The sequence below is a fragment of the Pseudophryne corroboree genome, chromosome 5 (assembly GCF_028390025.1).
Source record: "Pseudophryne corroboree isolate aPseCor3 chromosome 5, aPseCor3.hap2, whole genome shotgun sequence".
Lineage (NCBI taxonomy): Eukaryota > Metazoa > Chordata > Amphibia > Anura > Myobatrachidae > Pseudophryne > Pseudophryne corroboree.
This window is the reverse complement of record NC_086448.1, coordinates 755,575,301-755,589,916: the sequence shown is the minus strand read 5'-3', so window position 1 is coordinate 755,589,916 and position 14,616 is coordinate 755,575,301. Positions and strand designations below refer to the sequence as shown.

The following is a 14,616-nucleotide window of genomic DNA, read 5'->3' as shown; positions in this document are numbered from 1 at the left end:
TTCAACATCCAGAAGACCTCCCTAGTGCAAAGTTGATTGAATCTATCACCCCCTCTGGGAGTGGTGGCGATGGGTTCTATACATACTATAGATAAGCTCGACAGATCACTATCATGTCATATTGAAATGTCTCGATACACTGTGTGTCAGACACTTATTAAGAATGTTGCGATGGTGTTCGATGAAACTAGTGTGAAGTGCTCTTGTTGTCCTGCCGACATATCTTAAACCGCATCCACAAACCAGTAGGTAAATAACAAATTTAGAGTCACAATTCATAAAAGATTTCAGATGGTAAACTTCATTGGATAGTGGAAAAGGGGTGTCGGTAGTCCTACGCTGCATATGGAAGCACATTGTGCTCCTAGATTTTCCACACTTATGGAAGCCCAAAGGTTTATTGGTCAACCAATTTGATCCACCCTCAAGTTTATTTTCTTTAGAGACTTTAAAATGACTAGGTGCTAGTATCGTTTTAGTGATCTATTCTTCCTGTAGATAGCCTTCCTTTTGTCTGCAAGATGTCTCCTAAAATAGGGTCTTGTTTCAGCACCCTATAGTTTCTGTTAATTGTTTTGATCTAATGTGCACAATTATTGTATTTACAGATGAATGCCAGATTCCCCCTATTGCTCTCCTGTTCATTTTGTCTCTGTGGCTTATCCTTTTTTTTTTTTTTTTTTTTGGGATGGAGCGGATTTTGTCTGTCCATATTCTGAACTTCCTTAAAGGCTTGATATAATAAAGACTCTGGGTAGTCACGTTGTTTGAGGGATTCTATAAGATCTTTTGCCTGTGTCAAAAAAGTGTCTGAGTCGGTGCAATTGCGTCTCGGACGCATCAGTTGCCGCTTGGGTTTATTATTTTTCCATGGTGCGTAATGTGCACTACTATAATGTAGGTAAGAATGCGTGCTGACTGGTTTTATGTAATTAGATGTCACAATTTGATTATCTCTAATTGTAATGGTCCGATCCAGGAAATCCACCCGACTACTATTATAGGTGGAAGTGAAGGTGAGGTTATACTGGTTGGAATCAAGGTGTGCAAAAAAATAAGTGGCAGAAGTTAAATCCCCATCCCAAACAATAAATAAATCAACAATGTAACGACCATAGAAAACCAGGCCCGCTTCCCAGCCGCCACGCCACACATGGGCGTCCTCGAAATCACCCATGTATAGATTGGCATAGCTGGGGCCGAACCTGCTCCCCATGGCCGTCCCGGTGGTTTGTAAATAATAAGTGTCTGCAAATAAAAAAGAATTGTGAAAAATGATAAAGGAAATGCATTGAAGAAGGAAAGTCTGATGGTCCTCATGGAGATCATGATCGATCTTGAGTTTTCTCGCAATCGCCTCTACTCTCATACAATGAGGAATATGTATATATTAGGCTTGTATATCAAGAGTTAAAAAAAGCATACGTGTCCTTCCATTGTACTCGTTGTATTTTATTAAGAAAGTCTGTGGTGTCTTTTATATAGGATCGTAGCAATGGGACACTAGGTTGAAGAAAAGTGTCAATATAAAGTGAGAGGTTAGAAGTGAGGGAATTGATACCTGAAATGATAGGACGGCCGGGAGGTGAAGTGACAGACTTGTGAATTTTAGGGAGAAAATAAAAGGTGGGAGTGGTAGGGAAATAGGGAAGGAGGAATCGGTGTATGCCCCTGGATATGACCCCTTTCAAACTCGCTGAATCCAATAAGCTTTTTAGTACTGTTATATAATTTGATGTGCGGTCCTTATCAAGGATGGTGTAAAATTTAGTGTCACTCAACTGTCTTGAGTGCCTCCTCTATATAGTAAGATCGATTCATGACAACCAGACCACCCCTCTTGTCTGCTTCCTTGATTATGGACGTAGCTTGCGTCAATTGTTTCAAAGCCCTCTTTTCTTGGTTTGTCAAATTGGAAGAGAGTTTTGGAGTGTCTGGATGTTGTCCCACTAATTCTTTGAAGTCTTCCAAAGTAATTTTATAACAGGATTCTATATAGCTACATTTTGCTGAGATAGGAAAAAATTCTGATTTACGTTGGAGTGTATTTGACCCCGTTATGATCATCCTATACCTTCTCCACCATCTGTGGTGTTTCCAAGGCCACAGTATTCTGCTCCCATAATTCTTCCAGCATAGTAAGCATGATGCTGTCCGTGCTATCTAGAAGATTGGGAACAGAATCATCGTTTCTCTGACGTCCTAGTGGATGCTGGGGACTCCGTCAGGACCATGGGGAATAGCGGCTCCGCAGGAGACAGGGCACAAAATTTAAAAGTTTGACCACTAGGTGGTGTGTACTGGCTCCTCCCCCTATGACCCTCCTCCAAGCCTCAGTTAGGTTTTTGTGCCCGTCCGAGCAGGGTGCAATCTAGGTGGCTCTCATAAAGAGCTGCTTAGAGTAAAAGTTTTGATAGTTTTATTATTTTCAGTGAGTCCTGCTGGCAACAGGCTCACTGCAACGAGGGACCTAGGGGAGAAGAAGTGAACTCACCTGCGTGCAGGATGGATTTGCTTCTTAGGCTACTGGACACTAGCTCCAGAGGGACGATCACAGGTACAGCCTGGATGGGTCACCGGAGCCGCGCCGCCGACCCCCTTGCAGATGCCGAAGTAAGAAGAGGTCCAGAAACCGGCGGCTGAAGGCTTTTCAGTCTTCATGAGGTAGCGCACAGCACTGCAGCTGTGCGCCATTGCGCTCAGGCACACTTCACACCGGCGGTCACTGAGGGTGCAGGGCGCTGGGGGGGGCGCCCTGGGCAGCAATGTTAATACCTTTCTGGCTAAAAAGAATACATCACATATAGTCCATGAGGCTATATGGATGTATTTCACCCCTGCCAGGTCTCAGAAAAACCGGGAGAAGAGCCCGCCGGAATAGGGGGCGGGGCCTATCTCCTCAGCACACAGCGCCATTTTCCTACACAGCTCCGCTGCTAGGAAGGCTCCCAGGCTCTCCCCTGCACTGCACTACAGAAACAGGGTAAAAAACAGAGAGGGGGGGGCATTTTTTGGCGATATTATATATATTTAAGCAGCTATAAGGAAACAACACTTATATAAGGTTGTTCCTATATAATTATAGCGCTTTGGTGTGTGCTGGCAAACTCTCCCTCTGTCTCCCCAAAGGGCTAGTGGGGTCCTGTCTTCTATCAGAGCATTCCCTGTGTGTCTGCTGTGTGTCGGTACGTGTGTGTCGACATGTATGAGGACGATGTTGGTGTGGAGGCGGAGCAATTGCCGGTAATGGTGATGTCACCCCCTAGGGAGTCGACACCGGAATGGATGGCTTTGTTTATGGAATTACGTGATAATGTCAGCACGCTGCAAAAGTCGGTTGACGACATGAGACGACCGGCAAACCAGTTAGTACCTGTACAGGCGTCTCAAACACCGTCAGGGGCTGTAAAACGCCCTTTGCCTCAGTCGGTCGACACAGACCCAGACACGGACACCGAATCTAGTGTCGACGGTGAAGAAACGAACGTATTTTCCAGTAGGGCCACACGTTATATGATCACGGCAATGAAGGAGGCTTTGCATATCTCTGATACTGCAAGTACCACAAAAAGGGGTATTATGTGGGGTCTGAAAAAACTACCTGTAGTTTTTCCTGAATCGGAGGAATTGAATGACGTGTGTGATGAAGCGTGGGTTACCCCTGATAAAAAACTGCTAATTTCAAAGAAGTTATTGGCGTTATACCCTTTCCCGCCAGAGGTTAGGGCGCGCTGGGAAACACCCCCTAGGGTGGACAAGGCGCTCACACGTTTATCCAAACAAGTGGCGTTACCGTCTCCTGATACGGCCGCCCTCAAGGATCCAGCTGATAGGAGGCTGGAAAATACTCTAAAAAGTATATACACACATACTGGTGTTATACTGCGACCAGCAATCGCCTCAGCCTGGATGTGCAGTGCTGGGGTGGCTTGGTCGGATTCCCTGACTGAAAATATTGATACCCTGGATAGGGACAGTATTTTATTGACTATAGAGCAATTAAAGGATGCATTCCTTTATATGCGAGATGCACAGAGGGATATCTGCACTCTGGCATCAAGAGTAAGTGCGATGTCCATATCTGCCAGAAGAAGTCTATGGACACGACAGTGGTCAGGCGATGCGGATTCCAAACGGCATATGGAAGTATTGCCGTATAAAGGGGAGGAATTATTTGGGGTCGGTCTATCGGATTTGGTAGCCACGGCAACAGCCGGGAAGTCCACCTTTTTACCTCAAGTCCCCTCCCAGCAGAAAAAGACGCAGTCTTTTCAGCCGCAGTCCTTTCGTTCCTATAAGAACAAGCGAGCAAAAGGACATTCATATTTGCCCCGAGGCAAAGGAAAGGGTAAGAGACTGCAGCAAGCAGCCCCTTCCCAGGAGCAGAAGTCCTCCCCGGCTTCTGCAAAGGCCTCAGCATGACGCTGGGACCTTACAAGCGGACTCAGGGGCGGTGGGGGGTCGCCTCAAGAATTTCAGCGCACAGTGGGCTCACTCGCAGGTGGACCCCTGGATCCTGCAGGTAGTATCTCAGGGTTACAGGTTGGAATTCGAGAAGTCTCCCCCTCGCCGGTTCCTAAAATCTGCTTTGCCAACGTCTCCCTCAGACAGGGCGACGGTATTGGAAGCCATTCACAAGCTGTATTCTCAGCAGGTGATAATCGAGGTACCCCTTCTACAACAGGGAAAGGGGTATTACTCCACGCTATTTGTGGTACCGAAGCCGGACGGCTCGGTAAGACCTATTCTAAATCTGAAATCTCTGAACCTGTACATACAAAAATTCAAGTTCAAGATGGAGTCACTCAGAGCAGTGATAGCGAATCTGGAAGAAGGGGATTTTATGGTGTCCTTGGACATCAAGGATGCTTACCTTCATGTCCCAATTTGCCCTTCACACCAGGGGTACCTCAGGTTCGTGGTACAAAACTGTCATTATCAGTTTCAGACGCTGCCGTTTGGATTGTCCACGGCACCCAGGGTCTTTACCAAGGTAATGGCCGAAATGATGATCCTTCTTCGAAGAGAAGGCGTATTAATTATCCCTTACTTGGACGATCTCCTGATAAGGGCAAGATCCAGAGAACAGCTGGAGGTCGGAGTAGCACTAACTCAAGTAGTGCTCCAACAGCACGGGTGGATTCTGAATTTTCCAAAATCCCAACTGATCCCGACGACACGTCTGCTGTTCCTAGGGATGATTCTGGACACTGTTCAGAAAAAGGTATTTCTTCCGGAGGAGAAAGCCAGGGAGTTATCCGAACTCGTCAGGAACCTCCTAAAACCAGGGACAGTGTCTGTGCATCAATGCACAAGAGTCCTGGGAAAAATGGTGGCTTCTTACGAAGCGATTCCATTCGGCAGATTCCATGCACGAATTTTTCAGTGGGATCTGCTAGACAAATGGTCCGGATCGCATCTGCAGATGCATCAGCGGATAAAATTGTCGACAAGGACAAGGGTGTCTCTGCTATGGTGGTTGCAGAGTGCTCATCTGTTAGAGGGCCGCAGATTCGGCATACAGAACTGGGTCCTAGTGACCACGGATGCCAGCCTGAGAGGCTGGGGAGCGGTCACACAAGGAAGAAACTTCCAGGGCGTGTGGTCAAGCCTGGAAACGTCTCTTCACATAAATATACTGGAACTAAGAGCAATCTACAATGCTCTAAGCCTAGCAAAACTTCTGCTTCAGGGTCAGCCGGTGTTGATCCAGTCGGACAACATCACGGCAGTCGCCCACGTAAACAGACAGGGCGGCACAAGAAGCAGGAGGGCAATGGCAGAAGCTGCAAGGATTCTTCGCTGGGCGGAAAATCATGTGATAGCACTGTCAGCAGCAGAAGTCTTCCACATGATTGTAGTCCATTGGGAAAGACCAATGGTGGACATGATGGCGTCCCGCCTCAACAAAAAACTGGACAGGTATTGCGCCAGGTCAAGAGACCCTCAGGCAATAGCTGTGGACGCTCTGGTAACACCATGGGTGTACCAGTCAGTGTATGTGTTCCCTCCTCTGCCTCTCATACCCAAGGTACTGAGAATTATACGGCAAAGGGGAGTAAGAACGATACTAGTGGCTCCGGACTGGCCAAGAAGGACTTGGTACCCGGAACTTCAAGAGATGCTCACGGAAGATCCGTGGCCTCTACCTCTAAGAAGGGATCTGCTTCAGCAGGGACCGTGTCTATTCCAAGACTTACCGCGGCTGCGTTTGACGGCATGGCGGTTGAACGCCGGATCCTAAGGGAAAAAGGCATTCCGGAAGAGGTCATCCCTACCCTGGTCAAAGCCAGGAAGGAGGTGACTGCACAACATTATCACCGCATTTGGAGAAAATATGTTGCATGGTGTGAGGCCAGGAAGGCCCCGACAGAGGAATTTCAACTGGGTCGATTCCTACATTTCCTGCAAACAGGATTATCTATGGGCCTCAAATTAGGGTCCATTAAGGTTCAAATTTCGGCCCTGTCGATTTTCTTCCAGAAAGAATTGGCTTCAGTTCCTGAAGTCCAGACTTTTGTAAAAGGAGTACTACATATACAGCCCCCGGTTGTGCCCCCAGTGGCACCGTGGGATCTCAATGTAGTTTTGGATTTTCTCAAATCCCATTGGTTTGAGCCACTCAAATCGGTAGATTTGAAATATCTTACATGGAAAGTAACCATGCTACTGGCCCTGGCTTCAGCCAGGAGAGTGTCGGAATTGGCGGCTTTATCGTATAAAAGCCCATATCTGATTTTCCATTCGGACAGGGCAGAATTGAGGACGCGTCCTCATTTTCTGCCTAAGGTGGTATCAGCGTTTCACCTGAACCAGCCTATTGTGGTGCCTGCGGCTACTAGCGATTTGGAGGATTCCAAGTTGCTGGACGTTGTCAGAGCATTGAAAATATATATTTCAAGGACGGCTGGAGTCAGAAAATCTGACTCGCTGTTTATACTGTATGCACCCAACAAGCTGGGTGCTCCTGCTTCTAAGCAGACGATTGCTCGTTGGATTTGTAGCACAATTCAACTGGCACATTCTGTGGCAGGCCTGCCACAACCTAAATCTGTCAATGCCCACTCCACAAGGAAGGTGGGCTCGTCTTGGGCGGCTGCCCGAGGGGTCTCGGCATTACAACTCTGCCGAGCAGCTACGTGGTCAGGGGAGAACACGTTTGTAAAATTCTACAAATTTGATACCCTGGCTAAGGAGGACCTGGAGTTCTCTCATTCGGTGCTGCAGAGTCATCCGCACTCTCCCGCCCGTTTGGGAGCTTTGGTATAATCCCCATGGTCCTGACGGAGTCCCCAGCATCCACTAGGACGTCAGAGAAAATAAGAATTTACTCACCGGTAATTCTATTTCTCGTAGTCCGTAGTGGATGCTGGGCGCCCATCCCAAGTGCGGATTGTCTGCAATACTTGTACATAGTTATTGTTACAAAAAAATCGGGTTGTTTATTGTTGTGAGCCATCTTTTCAGAGGCTCCTACGTTATCATACTGTTAACTGGATTCAGATCACAAGTTGTACGGTGTGATTGGTGTGGCTGGTATGAGTCTTACCCGGGATTCAAAATCCTTCCTTATTGTGTACGCTCGTCCGGGCACAGTATCCTAACTGAGGCTTGGAGGAGAGCCAGTACACACCACCTAGTGGTCAAACTTTTAAATTTTGTGCCCTGTCTCCTGCGGAGCCGCTATTCCCCATGGTCCTGACGGAGTCCCCAGCATCCACTACGGACTACGAGAAATAGAATTACCGGTGAGTAAATTCTTATTTTCTCAAATGAAGACTTTTTTTTTTTTTTTTTACCAAAATATCTTTTCCTGCAAATAGTGCGTATGTGTCTGTTTTAGATCCACAAACAGTTCAAACATATTAGGATAAGTGGTGGGTGAGAATTTAAGACCCTTTTCTAATAAATAGAGTTCTGATCTAGATAAATCTCTATCTGATAGATAAATACACTTTGTATGGATTTTGGGACAGTTATCATATCCTTCTTGGGTTTTTCTTTCCCATGTCTCCCTCCTCTCTATCCAGGCCCACTCCACTAGGTCAGCGGGTTCTTCCTGGGTGGCTGCCTGGGGTGTCTCGGCCTCGCATTTGTGCCATGCAGCTCCTTAAGGCCCATATAGACTGGCCGATGTGGGAGAGATGTGTGCTGAGCGTGCGGGGGGAGATGGGGGTGGGGGGCGCTCATTTCACCCAGCGGGTGAAGTGAGCGACCCGCTAGATTGGCCTGCATGCAGGCCAATCTAGCACCAGTGATAGCGATGCGTGGGGCTGGGCATCGCTATCGCTGTAGGGGGTACACACGGAGCGATCATGCTTAAATTCTAATCAATCTAGTCAGATTAGAATATCCCTCCGTGAGTACCCCCCTTTAGTCTGGGTTGAACATGTTTGTTAAGTTCTACAGGTTCGACACCTTGGCCAAGGATGACCTTCAATTTGGTCAGGTGGTTTTGCAGGGTCTTGGCACTCTCCCGCCCGTTCTGGGAGCTTTGGGACTTCCCCACGATACTGAAAGTACTTTTCCCCAGTATTCACTAGGACATTAGAGAAAATAGAAATGTGATACCTACCGGTAATTCCTTTTCTCATAGTCTGTAGTGGATACTGGGCGCCCGCCCAGTGCTTAGTTTTTCCTGCTTACTAGGTTGTAAGTTTCCTTCTCTCATGTATGTCCGTCTCCTTGGGCACAGTTTCTAGACTGAGTCTGCTAGGAGGGGCATAGAGGGGAGTAGCCAGCACACACTATTAAATTCTTAAAGTGCCCAGGCTCCAATGGACCCGATCTATACCCCACGGTACTGAAAGTACTTTTCCCCAGTATCCACTACGAGAAAAGGAATTACCGGTATGTATCAAATTCCTATTTTCAATAAGTGTGTGTATATAAAAACTTAAGTGATTTACGTAACTAACTTTGTGTTAATGATTATCTCTAAAGCTGCTTTTATTGACCTCCCCATGTGATTAGAGGGGTGGTATTCATGTGACCGCCGGTCAGCTGACCGACAGTCACATGACCTCCTCCACCAGCCCGACTGGTCACTGTCCCGATGGTCGGCATGCCGACCAACAGGGACTATTTCCACTCGTGGGTGTCCACGACACCCATAGAGTGGGAATAGAACCCGTGGCGACCGCAGGTCGCAACCGTGCCCGCAGCGTGGCGAGCGCAGCGAGCCCGCAAGGGGCTTGCTGCACTCGCCCCTCCCCGCCGGGATCCCGGCGTCGGTATGCCGGTCAGCCGGCGTCGGTACGCCGGTCAGCCGTACTACACTCGATTAGAGATTCCCATGTACAAATTCTACACATCCTTGTAAATCTCTAGCAGAGTAGATCGTGACAATTTTGTGACCATTTAGTAATAAATGTCGCTATGAGCCGAACTATGCTGTAACCCTTAGTAACCAATCTTTTGTTATGTTCCATTGTCTAAACCGCACTAAGAAAAATGACACACTGGCCAAGTTTATGTATTTTGCACCTGCAGATGTGACCGGGCTCATTTTACCTGTAAATGCGTTTCGGATGTGACTATTCTCGCCTTGCTGGGATCCGTTCGCGAGTGCACTCGCACCCATGTGATCATATGGATTATTGGTGTATGCGCAGTGCACATCCGCAGGCACACTAATTGCGGCAAATTACCCTATAGGATGAGCACTGTCACATCTTATTATGTTATATTCTCACTACTAAACATGCAACATTGCGCTTAACTTTTCAACTTTCTATATTTTATAGGCAATACTACGCATATCTCACAGACACACAGTGCAAAAGAGTTGGTACACAGTGCTGGGTGTTTGGGTGAGTACCAAATTTTGTGAATCTCTTTATTCCATGTTATTGCAGGATTGTTGGCCCAGTTCTGTTGCTAGTCATTTTCTTCCAAGAAGCCCCAAGGTGTAGCAGGAGCACATTTTAGGACAGTAGAAAAATACAGTGGTCTTGAATTGACTGCTGGTCCCCAGAAACGTTTCTGGGCTTTTTTTTCTTCAGAGGCTGGGCTGTATTGTTGTGCTGTAACACTTCTGGGTGAGTTCATAAGTTATCGCAATCACTGACCTCTTCCGACTGGATTTGTAGACATTCCCTAACAGATCTGATCCAATCTGAAAGGCTTTTGCCAGAATATGTCAGTTGATTGCTCTCATGCAGGACAGTGCCCAGTCAGTTTGACAATTGCGCATCCAGAACGCCACTGGGTGTGACCACCAAAAGTGGACCATTGAATTCTTCGTAGTGGACGCAAACGTTTTGTGAACAGAACTAATATTCATGATATTGTAACCTGTCAATGTGCTAAGAGCTAGAATCTCATGAATATTAGTCTGGCTTCATGAATATTAATCAGGCTATCCCTCAGCGATGTACCTGGTTCCTAGCAAAATGTATTTGGTGTATACTGGTGCAGCCCACACAGTGGATATATCCAGCGGTGATTCCAAGGAAGTAGTTGGGCAATTGCAAAAGACAGCGTCATCACTCTGGCCACAGCCTCCGTGGTCTGCCCCGGAATAGGGGGGGGTGTTACGCGGAGCCCCCTTCCTCCTGATGCTAGTGGTCCGTCTTAAACCAATAATGATTTGTGGATTGAAGTCCTTGCCTTGTGCACTTCAGTGGGCTCACTTCAGTTTATCTTAATCAGTGGGATTTTTAGTTTTTGCTTCCTTATATTTTTAATTTTCTTTGCACCGCAGAATAAATTATTTGAAGAGCCTTGCAGTGTTTTTTCTTTCTTTCACATGAACTTTCCTAGAAAAGGAGTTTTGGTGTATCACAAGCATAGAAGTTTGAGATGGCCTGTCCCCAACCGCGCGCATCTATCGGAGCATGTCAGCCCTAATCCAGTCTAAAAATCCTGAATGAGCGTTCAGACTACAAACTTTTTAACCCCTTTTTTTTTCTCGCACTTTGAGGTGGTGTGATAACGATGGGAGTTTATGGGAGCAACAATTCAATAGCTCCTATAGACGCCCATTCCTTTAGTTGGCTAGCAGGTGGCGCACACCACAATTGAATCAGACCCTTTGAGCTTCAGCTTTGCGGCCGTCCTACTATTCATTACAAATGACATCAGCTGTTTGAGTAATGTTACTCGTTGGCCTCCGGAATGAGAGTCCCATAGATAAATGTCACAAGCTGCACTAGAGGACTTGATTTTGGCCCAGCTTAGAGCTGTTGGTCTTGGTGTCTCGTCCTTAAGGTTTTTGTCAAACCCATTTTGTGCCTCATTGTTGCAATTTTTAAAGTTTCACGTCCATAATTGATATATGTAATAAACATATGCTCCTTATCCCCTCACAATCCTAATTAATTTGAATCCTAAATTATACAAAAGTGTGTGCTGGTAAATATGTACAGATAGTGGATATCCCTTACGGATGACTATGGAATGGCTGCAAAGCTTGCAGTTTGTGTAAGTTGATTAATATTTCTCTCTGTTGTGTATAGTAGACACTGTTGATAGAGATGTTGTACTCAATATTGTATTCAACTTGCGGCCCCCAGCTGCTGTGGGACTACACCTTCCAGCATGCCCTGACAGTTTTAGCCTGCCCTAATGGCAAAACCATGGCATGGCATGCTGGGAGGTGTAGTCCAACAGCAGCTGTTGAATACCCCTGTTGGACACTGTCCCTTCTGTTAATGTTGAGGTGATCTGATGTGCTTTATCAGGAGTAGGGGTGGCCAGCGCATGGAGACAACTAAGCAATAAAGTGCCTTCTACAGCACTGAGTGTCCTCTTCTCTGGTCTCACAGTTGTACCAGTGATTTCTTTGTCTATCCATATTTTTATCTATTATAAGGGGTTCTTACTCAGTCCAGTCCCTTTGTGCCAGTGAATAAATGGTACATCAATGCACAGTCTTAAAGCCAAAGCTTTGGCTTATCTGTGCATGGTTTAGAAATGAAAGCTGCATCATTTAAATGTCCGATCTCCTGCCCTGTTGATGCCGGAAGAGGATCCAGATATGATCACAGTTTTGAGAATTGGAAGGGAAATGGTGGCCAAGTGGACTTATCCTTTCATTCTAATTACTAATAATAATAATATGTTAAATTTGTATTCTACTCATTATTAGTAATATTATTAGCACTAATTTATTGGATAAGTCACCGGTTCTCAAACGTGGTCCTCAAGGCACCTTAACAGTCCAGGTTTTAAGCGTATCTATGGTTCAGCACAGATGGTTACATCAAATTGACTGAGGTACTAAGTTGGGGGAGCAGTAAGAGTTACCGACATATGGGATCCCATCGCTCGAAATACAGACTCCGGGATACCGATTGTTACAAAGCCAACAGGGGCGAGTAAGGGGGGTGCTCCCCTCTTCCCTGCCCCGTAACCCTCCCTCCCCGCAGCCTTAACCCTAAACTCCACCCTTGGTGCCTATCCATAAACACCTCCCGTAGATGCCTATACCGAACCCCCTGTCCCCACTGCCAAAACTTAAACATCCTTCCCCTTCCCACCCTCGACCCCTAACCCGCTGGAACGCAGCCTCACCCTAACCCCCACACGGGTTAACTGCCTTGCACCGTGGTTTCTTCTCGTTTTGGGTTTCTGGCTATCTGTATTCCGTCGCCAGGATGTTGTACCCATTCTGGATGCCGGGGTTTGCATTCAGAATAGGGTCGGTATTTTGGTGTCGGTATTATGTCTGCTGGGATACCAACAGCCAGAATCCTGACTGCTTCCCGTAAGTTACCTGTGGCCAACCATGGATATACTTAAAACCTGGACCTTTAGAGTGCCTTGGACCTCTATGCTCCCTAGGTTTGGGAACCTCGGCAAGAGGTTCTGCAGTGCTGTACAGAGCAGTAACACATAGTACGTAGACACACTGCAGTAATAATATTCCCGGGTAACCAGTGTGTGTATACATACTACCATAGTTACAGGAAATGTAGTGGGAAGGGATGAGACCCTGTCATAGTGACCCTTACTCAGTCACCACCTGCACCAATGCTCAGCACTTTGAACGCAGCTTTGGATTACTTTGTTTCAACATCTGTGTTTTATTTAATGCTGGGAATACTATTATATTAATATCTAATAAGGCTCCAAGTAACCCTGAAAGGGAGGGAAAAAAGATATTCAGGGAAAAAATAAAAAAGTTGCTTTGTAAATTGTTAAGAAATAAATGCATGTATTCTCTTTTTTCGGTATTCCCTTTGGCAGTGCTATTGCGTTTCTTGAAGCATTAGTGTGTATAAAGTTTGGTCATGATCTCTTCTCCAAAACCCATATGCTATATGTGGTCTTCTGGCTTCTCTGTGTGGTAAGTGAAGTACTGTATTAATTTGCTCTCTTGAAGGGATTGTTTTGTGCTAAAATGAATATCTGTTATGACATTTGTTAATTGCATGCTAGTGTGTGATTTCCAACATCATGGAATCTTGTGTGAGCATTTCCTCATACCCGCATGTGGTACACTCAGGGGAGAGCTTGCTGGTGATTGGTGGAGGTACATCCATTGATCTAGTGAGGAGGAGATCCAGTGTGATCAGTGTGGTAAGAACAGACAGCGTTGTGTCAGAGCATTACCGAGTGTTCTGACATAGGTCTACCTCTATGGATCTGCGGGCTGTCCACAATTACCGAGTGTTCTGACATAGGTCTACCTCTATGGATCTACGGGCTGTCCACAATTACCTAGTGTTTTGACATAGGTCTACCTCTATGGATCTGCGGGCTGTCCACAATTACCGAGTGTTCTGACATAGGTCTACCTCTATGGATCTGCGGGCTGTCCACAATTACCGAGTGTTCTGACATAGGTCTACCTCTATGGATCTGCGGGCTGTCCACCATTACCGAGTGTTCTGACATAGGTCTACCTCTATGGATCTGCGGGCTGTCCACAATTACCGAGTGTTCTGACATAGGTCTACCTCTATGGATCTGCGGGCTGTCCACAATTACCGAGTGTTCTGACATAGGTCTACCTCTATGGATCTGCGGGCTGTCCACTGTCTGAAAGGGGTGTCTAGAGAAAAATGAGATTGTTAAAAACAAACTGAAATGCGATTGCGCAGTCATAATCCAAAACAGCAAGCAATTGTGTTACTGCCCCACAATGTGCCAATCATAATATAATGTTCGTAATAGCAACTTCCGAAAATGTAATTTAGGAGCCTATTGCTGTGGGCAAAAATGAGTAGTAAACATCAAATGTATTCATTAAGATAAATACATTCCCATAATTGTATTTAGGTCCCTTGGCCACTGATAACTTTGGGTCGTTCTGAAAAAAGGAGACTATTGGCTTTGAATACAGGAGAGACACATGGCTCCTCAAAGTAATCTAACTCTCCCTTGTATGTGCCTAACCCTCCCAGGTGGTGCTTAATCCTAACACCCCCCTACCCCCGCTGCCTAAACCTAGCCCTCCCCGCTTGGCGCCTAACCCTAACCCCCCTTCTTATGTCTAAACTTCCCTTCCCCACCGCGGCAGGACGCAAGCGCGTCCCAGTGGAAGAACGATCAGGATTCCGGCGTTGGTATTTTGACACCGGCCTTATGACGTCATTCGAGATTCCAGTGTCGGTATTCTGACCGCCGTGATCTTGTCTGGCGGCATTTTAACTACATTCCTTGTTGGCA

General features: G+C 46.4%; 1 protein-coding gene across 6 annotated transcripts in view; it reads left to right on the top strand.

The window, feature by feature from the left end:
* Positions 1 to 14,616, top strand: part of PTDSS1 (phosphatidylserine synthase 1) — a 162,894-nt gene that overhangs the window by 123,088 nt on the left and 25,190 nt on the right. For all 6 annotated transcript variants that reach the window (XM_063924166.1, XM_063924165.1, XM_063924163.1 and 3 more), the window contains 2 exons: positions 9,747 to 9,812; positions 13,192 to 13,291. In XM_063924166.1, coding sequence (XP_063780236.1) covers positions 9,747 to 9,812; positions 13,192 to 13,291 — 166 coding nt within the window. The remainder of the gene's footprint in view (positions 1 to 9,746; positions 9,813 to 13,191; positions 13,292 to 14,616) is intronic.